This window comes from Acomys minous, assembly GCF_964271855.1.
Source record: "Acomys minous genome assembly, chromosome: 5".
Lineage (NCBI taxonomy): Eukaryota > Metazoa > Chordata > Mammalia > Rodentia > Muridae > Acomys > Acomys minous.
In genome coordinates, this window is record NC_140494.1 from 21,205,504 (window position 1) to 21,220,274 (window position 14,771).

The 14,771-nt window shown below is 45.0% G+C and overlaps 1 protein-coding gene across 1 annotated transcript in view; it reads right to left on the reverse strand.

Annotated features, from left to right (window-relative positions):
* Positions 1–419: 419 nt before the first annotated feature.
* Positions 420–14,771, reverse strand: part of PIP4K2A (phosphatidylinositol-5-phosphate 4-kinase type 2 alpha) — a 164,172-nt gene continuing 149,820 nt past the window's right edge. The window contains exons 7-10 of the mRNA XM_084782464.1: positions 10,741–10,854; positions 5,635–5,878; positions 4,154–4,257; positions 420–2,680 (exon numbers count right to left, since the gene is read on the reverse strand). Coding sequence (XP_084638590.1) covers positions 2,600–2,680; positions 4,154–4,257; positions 5,635–5,878; positions 10,741–10,854 — 543 coding nt within the window. The 3' untranslated portion in view covers positions 420–2,599. The remainder of the gene's footprint in view (positions 2,681–4,153; positions 4,258–5,634; positions 5,879–10,740; positions 10,855–14,771) is intronic.

The following is a 14,771-nucleotide window of genomic DNA, read 5'->3' on the forward strand; positions in this document are numbered from 1 at the left end:
TAGCAGGCTTTCACCCCAGGATCTGGCTCCCGAGTCTTTATTGGTAAAAATCGAACGACTAAGGCGTTGTTTTAAAAACAAAAACAAACAAACAAAAAACAAAACAAAACAAAACAAAAAAAACCAGGCTGCTAAGCCCGCCTGGCATTTACGTTGGTGCTAAAGCTCTTAACTCGGAGTCTGGTGTTTGGGCAGCAAGAGCTTTACCTGGTGAGCTATCCTCAACCCTGTGGGTGTTTTTTACTTGTCTATTGGGCAAGAAGTCCATTTGTCATTTAAGTGTCTTATCAATCCCCGTAGGCTGAAGGTCAGGTCATGGAGATTTAAAAGCTGCCACATCCCTTTACCTTGTCACAAGGTCACTGAGGATAGCCCCAGTCGCATTCACAATTAGCCTCTAGCACAGAGAAGCGAAACTGTGAGAGTCATCAAAGTGCTTTATTCATAAAGCCAGGCTCACGGCCGGAGCGCAGTGAGCACACTCATCTTTGCTCTTGTCCAAACAGCTCATCTGGATGACAGAGATGGTTACAGACAAAAACAAAAACAAAAACAAAACAAAAAACCGAAGCATTTTTGTAAACTTCTAAAAGCATACAGGTTGGCCACAGAGGATATGGTTACTAAGGTCATGTATGCGTACCTTTGTTTTTTTTAGCTTAGGGTCTCGGGATGGTAAGTTTTGGGATCCACGGTTACAGTAGAGCTCAGAACGCTCGCATGTATCGGGCACCACAATTAACAGTGCCCGGAAACCAAACCATACAGCAGTGATTATTTTAAATGCATCAAATACAGATTTGTACAACTATGTTACAGTGGAGTTAACATCATCAGCTAATGAATCTGTGGCAGGTCAGTACATAGGAGTCAAATGGTGCTGACGCGGGCTTCCAGGTGCTGTGAAGGCAGCCCACACATGTTGGGCACAGCTGTATCTGGAGAGGCCGAAAGTAAAGTGACTGGGAAGGCAGCCTGGTAGGGGACTTGGTGACTTGTAATTACTGAAGGGTGGATTTTTTTTCTTTCTAAAACTGCCTACAGAAACCATCTCACATATTAGACAGGGGCTTTTAAAGGCACAGCTGCAGCAAACATGTAGGGTCGTTACAATTCTAAGCAAATCTAGAATTCTATAACTTGAGGCCTTTTAGGAATGCCAGGAAGTTGGCAGATACATGATGGATGCTGGAAAGTTTTAAAAACTCATTTAAACACAATCAGCACAGTTTAGGGCAATGAACTTACATAACCAGATTTGGGGTTTAATCTTTTTATATATATATATAAAAATCCATTAGGTTGATAAATACACATCTTGAGGAACAGAATCCTTTTGCTTTTATGTGAAAGACTGTCTATTAAGTACTTTGAACAAAACACTCACTCAAAAACACAACTGCAAGACACATCTCAGAACACAACAAACATTATGTTCCCTACACTGCAAAATGGCTTTACATGTAAACTTCAAAAATCACATGCTGTGTATTAAATTTTTAGATTCAAAAATATCCCTGTTTTTCTAACCATGTAAACAGTAAAACTGAGGGCTTCAGTTAAAGGGATAATTCATAACAAAATTCCACTCCTTAAGCAATGGTTGAACATAAGCCTCAGAGGGGTAGGATTTGCCTTCGGTCACAGGAGGGTTTCAGCCCCTTGCTCATCTTCCTGCAGTGAGAGGTATCACTGCTATTGCCCCAAACTATGCACTTTTCAGGGAAGTTCTACGTCTGTCTTGCAGAGTAGATTTCTGCAGCTCAACATACGGGTGTAACAATGGGAATCTCCAGGTGAGGAAAGAGAAGCGAGCGGTTTTTCCTGGAGGTGAAACTGTAGACCGTCTCTTGGTATCAGAAGGTTGGAAGATGAAGGGCTTGGCCTGGGACAACTGGGGGGGTGGTGTGAGAACTGGACCTTGAGCCGATACCCATGGGAGCGCTAGCATTCTTTTGCTTGGGGGCTGTGGGCTTACGTGAACCACTGTTCAGGAGTAGTCTCTCTGTGGGACGGGAGTGTAACATTTGAAGTAAAATTTTCTTTTAATCACCACCACCATCATCATCATCACCACCACCATCATCACCACCACCACTACCACCACCACCACCATCGTGATGAACAGTCTTTCATCTTTCAACTCAGAAAACAAACTGACCTACAGCTCATCACGTGGTGCTGCCATGGTGCTGCGTGGGCAACGCAGTTTCGTCTCCTCTCCCCACGTGCTTGTCCCTCCATTTATCCCTTCAGTCACAGCTGGAATCAGAGGGGTTTGCTTGTTACACGGCTCTGATTCAAGCTGAGTGGCTTTAATTAATTAATAATTAATTATTTTAAAATGTGCGCGAGAGTGCATGTGTGCACGCTCACACACATGCACAGAGTCAGAAATAGCTAGAACGATGCCGGGGAAATATCAGGTAGCTGTTAAAGCGAGTAGGCCCCCACTGCAGTCATCTCGGCTTGAAGATGTAAACAAGGAAGTTTTGCTTCCTGCAAGGTGCGGGCGTCATCGAATTTGGTTTTTACTTTTCCTACACTGAAGCCACCACCAGCCTCCTGTGCTCATGTCCATCTGGGGCTTTGCAGGAGGTTACGTCAAGATGTGCCCAATAAAGTCCAAAAAGCGCTTTGAATACTGTTCTGGATTCACGGTTGAGATCTCAGCTCCAGCCTGGGTGATTGTGAAAGAAAAAGATACTGATGAAGTGCACCTGATCGCCCCCAAATCACCACTCAGAGTCTACAGCTATTTCCAAATACAGCTGAATGTTAAGCTAGTAATTTATTTTTTTTTTGAGGGGGGAAGGGTACTGGGGATTGAACACACTTGGTGATCACCTCAGAATAGTCACATCCCGACTCTAAAGCTAAGCACGTGGCAAGTGGCCTCCATTCTTAACCTGCTCCTCACAAGCACCTCTGCTATTTGGCCAAATAAATCTAAGGTCTTATCCGTGAGTGAAAATGACACACCACAGACTTCTAACACAGACCCATGACTGCTGCAACGTTAAGGTTGACAACAACAATGACAAATGGGCTGGAGAGATGTCTCAGTAGTCAAGAGCACTGACGACTCTTCCAGAGGACCCAGGTTTTATTCTGAGCACCCATATGGCAGCTTACGCCTGTCTCTAACTACAGCTCCCTGGGATCCGACACTCTCTTCTGGTGCTGTGGGTACCATGCAGGCATGTGGTATGCACAGATACACCTGCAGGCAGCACACCCACACACATCAAATAAAAAGCAATACAGACAGCACCGCCCCCTACCCTCAACCAGCCACATTTGAGACATTACCTTGCTACTAAAAAACCCTACAATGTGCCCCATTTTTCTTAGCGAAATTTCCCTGTGTGGCCTTGGGTACCCTTAAGCCCTCAATCCTCCTGTGTCAGCCATCCAAGTGCTGGGATTACAGGTACGTATTACTATGTCAAGCTTCTGAAAGTTATTCCTGGGGCCAGCATCCTCAGTTTCTGTCAGGTTGGGGGGGGCAATAGGGAGGGGGGTAGTGGCGTATGCAGGGGGATATACTCCAATTACACTATATGCTCACACACTAATGGTCTTATGCAGCCCTAGGTAGAAAAAAAAAACGTTTTGGTATAAAAGCACACTGAGGTACTTTTCTAAAAAAGAGGGAGGGGGACACAATGGAATCTCACTCAGGCTTTCCATGGGGACTCGCATGAAATCCCTGGATCAGTGAGGATGTCAAGCAAGCACGGTAAGTGATGAGGGTAGCTAGAGAACACTTAAATTACACTCACAAGATCTCTGAAACAGAGAAAGAAAAGATTACTGTGAGAAAGGAAATACAACCCTGAATATTTTGGGGCACCCTGCTTCAGGTTGAGACATTTCATATGAAAACACAGAACTGCCTTTAGTACAGTCGTCTTTGGGGGTGTTTTCCAAGCATGGAAGAACTTACAGACACGCAGGGCTATGAACCCCCGTGTGGAAGGCTGACTCTAAGTGACTAGGAGAGGCGGTACTGGGGCTGGTGTTGCAGAAATCATCACTGGGGAACTGAGAAGAGCCAGGCAGAAGGGCGGTGATGTGTCCACAGGATGCGATGCGGCTGGACCCCGGGGACCTGCGGGATGAAGCGTGGGGGAGGGGAGCTGGTACTTACGCCGTGTTTAACAGTTTTTGCAGCATGAGCAGCCTTCTTTTTCGCATCGTAATGAGTGAGAATGTCAATAATGGCCATGAAGTACACCTCTTTCCTAGGGGAGTCTGGAAAGGGAGGAGAGCAGAGGCTAAGGGACATGCGACGGCACGTGGGGAAACACAAGCTACTCAGGGAGAGAAGGTACGCAGGAACCACGTCCCCGGTTGGCTCCCTGTACCAAAACGAAAGCACCAAGAAGCCAGAACACCGCGCAGAAGGCTGTGATCTGACAGACTCAATCCTGTTTCCTAATCTGCATTTCTTTAATGATAGTATACTGGTTTGTGTAAAGGAAAAAAAAATGCTATTTTTAGAATTCCTCTGTAAAACAAGTAGAATTAATTACGCCCATTAATTAGTCCCTTTCTTCCACCAGACACTGGGCATGCCTCTCCTTGGAAAGAATATCAAAACTGAATAAAGCACTTTTATGCATCCATTGTCTTCTTTCTGCGTAGTTTCAAAAGATACATTGTTTCAATTATGAATAGTAAGAAATGTACATTCAATTACAACTAATTTTCTTATGTTTAAGGAATGATTTTGGAGGGTGAAATTAAAAACATAGCAAGATACAATCCAAACCTGCTTGGCTTATAGGCCAAGTTTAAAAATCAAGGGCTGAGGGGGCACAAATTACCTGCTGCTGAAGTAGAAAGCAGACAAGCAAACACCTTATCCCGAGGGCTGAGAGTGACTCTGCGGGGATCCCAGGTCCCATCACAGGGGACAACAGAGGGGGCAGTGACTTCCATTCCCTGCAGTGGGGCCTGGCTTCTGCACCCCGAGAAGGCAGGCTATGTGAGGACGTCAGCTGGACAAGAAAGCCACCCGAGGGCTACAGCGGACTGCACACACTTGCTTCACTTGGGGCAGATCTGTGACAGACTGGATTTATTTAAGAGAGCCAAGCTGGTATTTTCCAGCCTCTGTACTGAGGCTTGAAACCGGGCCTCACTCATGTCAGACAAGTGTTCTACCACTGAGCTACAGCCAGAGACCATCTTTCATTTGGAGACAGGCTCTTGTTAAATTGCTCAGGCAGGCTTTGAACTTGGGATCCTCCCCCCTCTGAGCCTTTTGACCTTGAGATATAACATTGTGATCTACAAATGCATTGGACTGCTGCATTGAAAGCTATGCTGGGGTGCAAGCTGGACACACCTGTCAGAACACATTGGACATATTTGTCATAATACATTATCTATAAATGTGCAAGTGTTATATATAATAAACGGTTTGTAGTATTCGTCCACCTTTTAACATCTGGAATTATCGCTCCCTTTAAACATACATCACTGTGCGATTATCAGTGCATTTGACTCAGTAGGAGGGGTCCTGCGCGGCAGCACTCTTGCAACTAAGGCTGGAATTACTGACAGAAAATGGTGCAAAAATCAAACCACTTTAAATGCAGAAAGAGTCAATAACACTAAGCTTACTTTCATGGCATTTAATTGCATAGACATCAATGTTTGGATCGAACTCGCCAGGAGCCAGGGGTGGGGAGCTGTTGAGCGTATTTCCAGGACTGTCCGGCGGAGTCCCGACTGGGTGGGCGCCATCACTTTCCCCCTCCTCTTCCCCGTCGTTTTCCTCATACCCCACCTCCTCTTGCTCTGCTCGCTCCACGTCGTGAATGCCCACCAGGAGGCTGTAGTCCATGAGTTTTAACTGTGCAAGGAACTGGAGGGGGAAGGGACAGGTCAGTTATACCTCAACAATGGCTAAGACTCAAAGCATTTAGGATCAGAAGAACACGCCCTGGGGAAGGCTCCAAGGGAGTAGGCAGCAAGGATGCTAGCGGGGACCCCTGATCCTCCTTTATGGGGGTCCCTTCCTTAGGCAGTTTCTCTGGTCCCTGGCTGGTTCGGAGCTAGGATTATTCCAACCCCACCTGACAAATGCAGAGCTGGCATTTATTATGCAGACACTGAGGTACTCCCTAGAGCATAAGGGACTGTCAGGGAAGAGCCCTGGGTCTGGGGGCGCTCCCATCAATGAAGACAGGTTAATGAGGAAAACTCGGGAGTCCCCAAGTAGCCTCCTGGAAAGTGCTTGGAAATCCAGCATATTCCTAGCACATAATTATCACACTGTCTGTCACCAATAAGTAAAAGGCCATAGATCCCTACCAACCAGTGAGTGAGTGCTGTCAGTGCTCCCCTAAGTGACACATCCCCTTGGACTTCCTGCTGGTGATGGTGTTCTGTTTCCCCTGAGGTCCCCGCCCCACCCACTTTCCCTTCAGGCCAAGGCTGAAGTGCTCAGCAAGGCAAGATCCAGCTGTGAGTGTGGCCTCTCGCATCTGTCAAGTTCTTTGACTTTTCACATTCTTTCTTTTCCCTTTCGTTTTCTTAATTAATTGGACATACACAGATACTTGATGTGCAGTGTTCTAATTGATCCACTTAAGTGTGGACGGCTTAACTGAGCGCAGACTGAGGAGCCCGTTGACTGGCTGGTTGAGTCCAGTCTGCAAAAGGTGGACGGTCACAACTCCTTGAGGACTTGGCACCGCTCCTGTGCTGTGCTGGAGAGCATCCACTAGCTTAGAAGAAAGGCAGTTGCACACACAACAGGCACACCTGTGACCTGGTAGGTCCCCATGAAGATGAAGCAGAACCAGGCTGCACAATTTAAGTGGGAGGACAGTATGAGTCACGAGGAGAGATGGGGGGAGGCGGGAGGCTCCTGACTCGCTTGCTAGCTCCTGTCTCTCACTAACTGCCCTGCAAATCACTTTGGTGGCGGAGTGAAATGAACAGATGTTCATTCAAGATGTTCAAGTAAACCAAAACTCCACAGAAAGAGGAGTCCCAACAAGAAATCACAGTATGAGCCTACAGGTAGAGAGAGGAGATAGGCTGGGGGCCAGGCCTCAGAGGCGCCTGCAAATGCAGGAAACCAAAGACAGTATCTACTATGTTTCCCCCCTGTTCATCCCTTGAAGCTTTTTATTTATTTGGTTGTCTGTTTATTTGAGGTAGGGTCTCACTATGTAGAGTTGGCTTGCCTAGAGCTCACTATGTAGACCAGGCTGGCCTCAAACCTATAGCCATCCACCTGCCTGTGCCTCTTGAGTGTGGGGATTAAAGGCGTGTACCACCATGTCTGGCTTATTAACTCATGTATTTATTTTTAAAATCTGTAATATTTTAAAGTGCATAGATTCAGAACTCCTTAGGACCCCTGCTTGCCCTTTTTACAAGTGTACACTGCCAGCCACTAGTTTACCTCTTTTTTTTTCCTTTCATAAGATCCAATTTAATCTAATTCCTTTATAATAAATTGTTCATTATGCCAAAGACATGTATTTTAATATCCTTTTTGGTGCTGGGCACTGAAGTCAGGGCCTTGCACATGCTAAATACATCACTGAGTCACACCCTTAGCCTGTGTTAACTCCTGGAGCCAGCACTTTCCTTGTGATTTTTTTTTTTGAGTGCTGGAACAAACTCTTCCATGTGCTCAAGGAACAGGTTAAAGTCTTCTCTGAAGGTTTAAATGAATTTCCTTACCTTCTCAAATCCTGCCTCCCAACTATAGAAGATGTGAATTAAAATTCTGATTGGATTATTCAACATTGGACCATATTGCTAAAAATTGCAATCCTCTGAAAGTTCTCAAAAAAAATTAGATTAGAATTAAAAACTGTAATCATGCTTGGGCAGACTCTTTTCAGAACACGAGGCCTTGACTGTGCGTCCACATTTCATGTCAGTGTAGTCAGGAATAGAGACTCGAGTAGTTAAACTATGGTCTCAACTTTCTCATCGGCCAAAGAGAAATAGTGACAGCATCTGATCAGAAGAAGCTGTTTTAAGACCGAAAAAAGACAATAACCTCACGGGTAGGACTACCCGGCCACCCTGCCTCCAGAAGCCTTTATGCATGGCCACGGTTGTGAGGAGGCTCACTCTGGGATGCTCTGGTGAGAGAACAGATTTAAACAGTGTCCCTGTGACTCTCGTCAGAGTTGATGAAAAGCAAGGAGAAAACAAAAGGGAATTTTATTCGAAGATTTTCTTTCTTTCTTTCTTTTTTTTTTTCCAGAAAAGGCTTTACGTATATGTAAGGAACGTATACATGAAAGTTATATAGACTACAGGAACCTGCCTGGCATATAAACAAAAGAAGGTTTCTATTGCAGAGAGCTAAAAATAAAACAAACAAAAACCAATTAGATTTTGAAATGACATTTATTTTTCCAAAGAAAAACATAGACCATTTGCTTAGTTATAATAAATTCTAATAAGTTTCTTCTTTATTTTTTTCCTGTTGTGAGGCAAGATCTTACTGTGTTGACTTAGCTGACCTAGAACTCACTATGTAGACCAGGCTGGCCTTGAACTTATGTCAACCCCACTGCCTCATCGTTCTAAGTGCTGAAGTGAAAGGAGTGCACCACCATGTCTTGTTTAAACTCTGAAAGAGTTTGTGGAAAGAAGATAAAAAAATTAAATACACACACACACACACACACACACACACACACACACACACACATGCACGCATATATACACACACAGTTGAAATTGTAGCAGTCAGGCTAGTCGTTGGAATCAGAAAGCATGGGACCCATGAAAAAAGGAAACTAGGTTGAATGCTAGCCTCATTATCAGGGTCAGATGGCAAGTTGCTTCACCATAATCACCTGCTTAAAAATTTAATGATGCCCTGGCATGGGTTTTAAACATAAAGACACCGTTGTCAGCCACCGAGGAATGTTTTAAACGAACGAGCACTTTATGCTGTGCCTCTACTTCCACAAAACAGCTACGTGTGTGAGAGAACCGTGTATGGGTTTAACTACCGAATCTTTCAACCAACGGCACTATTAGATGCAACAAAATTGCTGAGCATCCTCACAGACTTCAATGCTAAGTCCGAACTGCTCGGGGCTACACTCTCCCTAGAGGTTTACTACCTCAGTGATGAGCAGCCAACAGAAAGGTAAAAGAAAACAAGATTGTGGTCAGGTCACAGATCACCCTTAGGGCTACTAAACCATAATTGCTAAAATAATATTATCCTCAGCATCAAAGATTTCTTGATTAGTAAGTGAAAATCCAAAAGAGACTGTTTCCTCTATGCTACAGTTCTTACTTATTACGTAGATCAAGTTGATTCTCAAGGAAAGAGGAAACACTTAACTACCATGTGTGTTTATAATAAGCCAACAGCCAAGCAAGATGAACTGTTTATTAGTAAAAGATGAGAGAAAGAAATCCTACGTGAAGAAAACAAACAGGCCACTTAAACAAACAAACAAACAAACAAACAAAGTAAAGCTACTCATATCCTTTGCAAGTAACTAATCTACATGTGAACACTATGGAGGTTAAAATGATAGGGGGAAAAAAAAAGCAAAGACCTAGAGATAACTCAGAACCAAGCAGGTCAGCCTGGGTGTCTTGAGAGGAAAAGAGCTGTTAGAAGATTAAGAAGCAGACTCAGCCACTGCTCTGCCTTCATGAGGGACCAATCGCGTGAACCAAGCACATGGCATTCAGTCTTTGGCCCCAGTCACTCAGGTTGTTTTCATTTAGTGACGTGAGAAAGAGAATCTGTCCACAAAGTCTTTCTCTAAGTATCAGATCTGAGTACATAGGGGACAGTATTTTAAAGGAAAAGGGGAAGGGGACACATAAAAGTAACAGCCAAGAGAAACAGAGCGAGTAAATTACAATTCTCACTGTACTGTCCTGTAACTCAACAAATTACAGGCAAATAATTCCCTCCTGAATTTATTTCTAGAAGAATGAAATAATAAAGTCCAATAGGAAAGCCAAGCAAACTGACAAGAAGAGGTGTATCTTTCAATTCTTAAAGAAGACTATTGAAAACAAACCTCTTTCATTAATAGGCTCACTATTTTGTAAAAAAACTCACTAGAACACTGCGTCCTATTTCTGGCCACCCTCACTGAGGATCATGTACCCAAACTGCTCCATGCTGGTCCTTGAAATGGCACGGCTGGCTCGCCGGCCTCCTGGTGTCAGCGCAGCTGGTGTAAAACAGTGAACCAAGCTGAGGTTGTGTGTATCAACATGTGGATGGGCTACAGAGGGAAGAATGCCTCTGAGTCACTAGTGTTCCTGTTTACCACGTCTGGTATTGGAGCGAACCCAGCACTCCTGCCTTCCCACTCGGGCTCCTGAGGCTGGGCCATCTTCACTACCAAAAGCAGGGCTTCTGAGAATGGGGACACACTACAAGTGACAGCAGGGCTCTCTGGTTCTTTTTGGTTTGTTTGTTCGTTTTGGGTTTTCAAGACAGGGTTTCTCTGTGTAGCCCGGACTGTTCTGGAACTCACAGAGCTCTGCCTGCCCCTGCCTCTCTGCTGTCTGGTTCTTGTCTTGTTGACTGGGCCCACTTCATCTTAAACCTACATCCTGTAACACGAGGTCTGTTTACATGTGAGCCGTGGCTAATATAGGGCATATGCATTTTTGTCTTCATTATAGATTTGAAAAGATGGGTTAAAAGCCAACAGAGAGTTGATGGTGACACAGTAGCGTATCCTTCCTATTGGCTTTTCTTACCTCAACATCCTTTTTCAGTTTTTCCAGGAATATCTTTTTGTTGTTGTCATCAATATAAATCTTTTGGCCCTCATTAATGAAGTCATTATCCTTTAATGTTGGCAGCTCTTTGGCCTAGAACAAACGAGAAGAAAGAGACTGAATAAAGCCTAACAGCCATGTGTCCTCTCCAACCCAACAGGTGGGTGAAGTTTGGTTTGCTCACCTGGGCCGTGGCAATGAAGTGTAAGGCGGCTTGATACCAACAGGGGGAAGCAGTGAGCTGCCACCACAGGAAACACTCCAACTAGGCATGCTCCCCATCTGTGACATCATCAGGAATGAACCTGATGGCTTTCTTTGGTTCACTTTCTTACAAGAAACTCTCCAGGCACAGAACATGTATTCTCAGAGTACTTTATCAGGAACCCTCTATCGCACAGTCAAACACTACCCTTTGGGTACAAATATTATGTTCTTGTGTCTCACAAAGTCCCATCCGTCAGCTGTGTGCTGAGTCAGGGAGAATGTGCAACCAGAGGTTTCCCAGTTGTTTGCCAAAGCCTGGTTGCTCTCAGCTACAGGAGGAGGGGAATTCCCCTTGGGTAACTCCAAAGAAATAACACTGTAACTGGCGGTGGATTAAGATGAGAAGTTTTACCTTTTACAAGCAACCATGAGAATGAGCCGGTGAGTAACTGAGCTTCGGTTCACCAAAGCAAGAAGGCTGGAGAAACTCAAAGTGTGAGTTACAGCAGAGAAAAAAGCATCAGCCTGTGCTGTAGCATACAGAACACAGGCATCTGGGTTTAAGATCATGTGGACTGTACTTTGTGCAATGTGCACTCTGGGGAAGGTCAAAGGTCAAACCACCTCCTCTACCCAAATTCCTTTCTGCTGCAAGGCATCCAGTGTAACACACTGCCCTTCTTGGCCCAATACTGATCCTGGGACAGTTCTTTTTCTGCTAAGGAAAAAAAAAAAATACATGGAAACAATGTATCCTCCTTCTTGGTTCCCCACACTGTCTCCAACTAAAGACAATTCACTGGGAACATCTACTGAGTCTCCCTTCAAATACCTGAATGGTCTGTTTCTCCTCCCCCTTTATAAAGAGTATATATGTATACAGACATATGTGGGCCAATATACATCTCTCTCTCTCTCTCTCTCTCTCTCTCTCTCTCTCTCTCTCTCTCTCTCTCTCTGTGTGTGTGTGTGTGTGTGTGTGTGTGTGTGTGTGTGTGTGAGAGAGAGAGAGAGAGAGAGAGAGAGAGAGAGAGAGAGAGAGAGATACCTTTAAAGGACTAGCTTTGCCTATATTTGTTCCATGTGGAGAACATTTCAGCCATTTTGTGACAGAAATTATCACCAACACAATTATATTTATAAAAAAGGTTTGACAAGTCTCAGAAACTTAAGGGCTCTATTCAATAGGAAGTTCCCAAATTGCTGGTACAGGAAGGGGTGCTACTATGAGTGAGTAAAACTGCCTACTGTGAAGGCATTTGTCATCTTTTATGTGAAGTAGGAAAGCAAGACCGTGGGAGATACCCAGGAGATAGCATCAGCGTGAGATGTGTTTTCACATACTTGTATGATGAGTCGGTGTCCTCTTGGGTGTGAAAGTATTAATGAAGATATTTGAATACAGGCCGAAGCAGAAGGTTATGAGAAAGAGGCACTCAGAGGTAAAACACACCCAAGAGCGTGGGAGTGGGTCTCTCAGAGCAGAATTTAAGAAAGTAAGATGCATGTTAAGAATAATGTAATAAATGCTAAAGATTAAAAACCCTGAACGTCTTCTTTCAGAAGACACAACACTGATATTAATGGTAGTGTCACTTGTGTTGGACTTCGAACTATAAACTGTGTGTGTGTGTGTTTGTGTGTGTGTGTGTGTGTGTGTGTGTGTGTGTGTGTGTGTGTGTCCTGACTCCCCCAGGTGCTCCCCCTCCCCAGTACACAGGTGGCAGAGGTATACCTCTGTGTCTATCTTTTACACGGGTGCTAGGGATCTGAACCCAGGTTCTGACACTTGTTCAGCATTTTACCCACTGAGATACCATCCCAGCTCCCCAAATGGAATGTTTGAGGTGAATGAAAAACAAATGCTGAAGTTTTAGCAAGCTTTATTCTGAGAGCAGCAAGAAGAAGGCACCCTGCTCTGATGTTTAAAAAAAAATTAGGGTCCCTGAGAAGCAAGCAGACCTCCCTACGAAGCTCAGGACCAGGATGAGAGTCTCCATGTACAGTTTGAGTGCTTTTGTGCAGTTATGCGTTGGGGTTGTGGGGTGTGGGGCTTGAGATAGTTAAGGATTAAAGTGCCCACTTTGGTTCTATAGCTCCTTTAATCTATAGCTTCTATAATCTCCTAGTAAGAGATTACTTGGGTGGGGGTGGGGCATGGGGGTGGGGGATGGGAGTCTTTGTTTTGTTGTTTTGCTTCTGTGGGAATTCAAGGGATTTATTTGAGGAGTGAGATGACACTGCACACACTAGGCAGTAAATTACACACTGTGGGCGTGTTTGTAAACACAAGTCACATTAGTGAAGATGAAGGCCATGTCACGCTCACCCCAGCAGACTCCCCTCAGGTGACAAGGAGAAGTCTAATCCTACCTCATAAACCTTGCTCCCCTGGACTGTATTACTAGGCCCTGCTTGTGAATTTCACAGGCACGGGGGGGGGGGGGGGTAGTGTGGGGAGGGGGGGGTGAGGGAGGATGTGTTTAGATTGGATCAAGTTCAAAACAGGGCAACCAGATTGGTTAAACGACTTAAGGGCTTACTGTAAGGATCAAGAGGCAAAGGCAGGCCCTTACCAGGGCGGCTGTGGGCGAGGAGTCTTAACACTGGCGGACAGATGCCCCTCTCCCAGATGCTTGCCCTAAAACACAGTTTAGGGACACACCCACGTTCAGATCCACTCAGCGCAGGCAAGGGAAGGGCTGGACTCAAGGTGACGGGTCTCTTTCAGTGTGAAACACAAATACATAGGCACAGCTAAAGGCATACGCCGAAGGACCCCTCCTTCACCATCTTGCCCTCCTGTTGTCTCTATCTGACATCCAGACAACATGAGCGCGCGTGTGTGTGTGTGTGTGTGTGTGTGTGTGTGTGTGTGTGTGTGTGTGTGTTCAGTCCTTTCACTTGTGTGCCCTACCTAGTCTGATTCTACACCTCTACCTCTATCCAGGAGATACAGATTAAAACACATAGCTCTGGCTAAAACCGGACCCAGACTGGTTGCTATGGTTTAATCTCAGCTCAGCTAATTATTAGCTGTGTGTTTGGGCAAGCCACTCTTCCTGTGACTCAGTTTCTCGTCTGTAAGTAGGATTAGCAAGTAGAGGGTTACAGTGAGAATTCCGAGAGCCACTCATATCGAAGGGTGAAGGCAGTGTAGACCACATGTTGTTGCTGTGGCCTGCTTGTCATGTTTTCAGGCATGGCCTCTTTAGATAAAGCTGTCACTGAGAGATCCTGAGCAAAGTTACCTTTTCTAAAATATGTCGCATTGCGAGTTACCTCACTGCCTGTGACTTGGGCCAGCTGCTTGGTTCAGCCCCAAACCACTTCTTCAGCTAAGTAATGGGGAAATAATTATAGCTACGCAATAGTGTGTGTGTGTGTGTGTGTGTGTGTGTGTGAGAGAGAGAGAGAGAGAGAGAGAGAGAGAGAGAGAGAGAGAGAGAGAGAGAGAGAGAGAGAAGAGAGAGAGAAAGAGAGAGAGAACTGGAAGGTAAATTACAGTGCTTGCCCACAAGAGCTCTGAGTTTGTTTTCTTTCCACCCCCTCTTTTTTCCTTCTTAATGTTTTAAAGGAATAGGCTTTTACCTTAGGCTATCAATAATATAAACCACGTTTAGATTTCCTTTGTTTTCCATTTTTATTCACTAGTCACATGCTGCGTGCTCACAGGTTTACGCTGCAGCTCTTTATGAGGAAGGCCTGTTGGTAGGACTGACAAACCCAGTGCGTGCAAGTGCTGCTGTCCCGAGCATACAGTGGCACAGGGAACACACTGGACAAATGCAGCCGTGGTGACA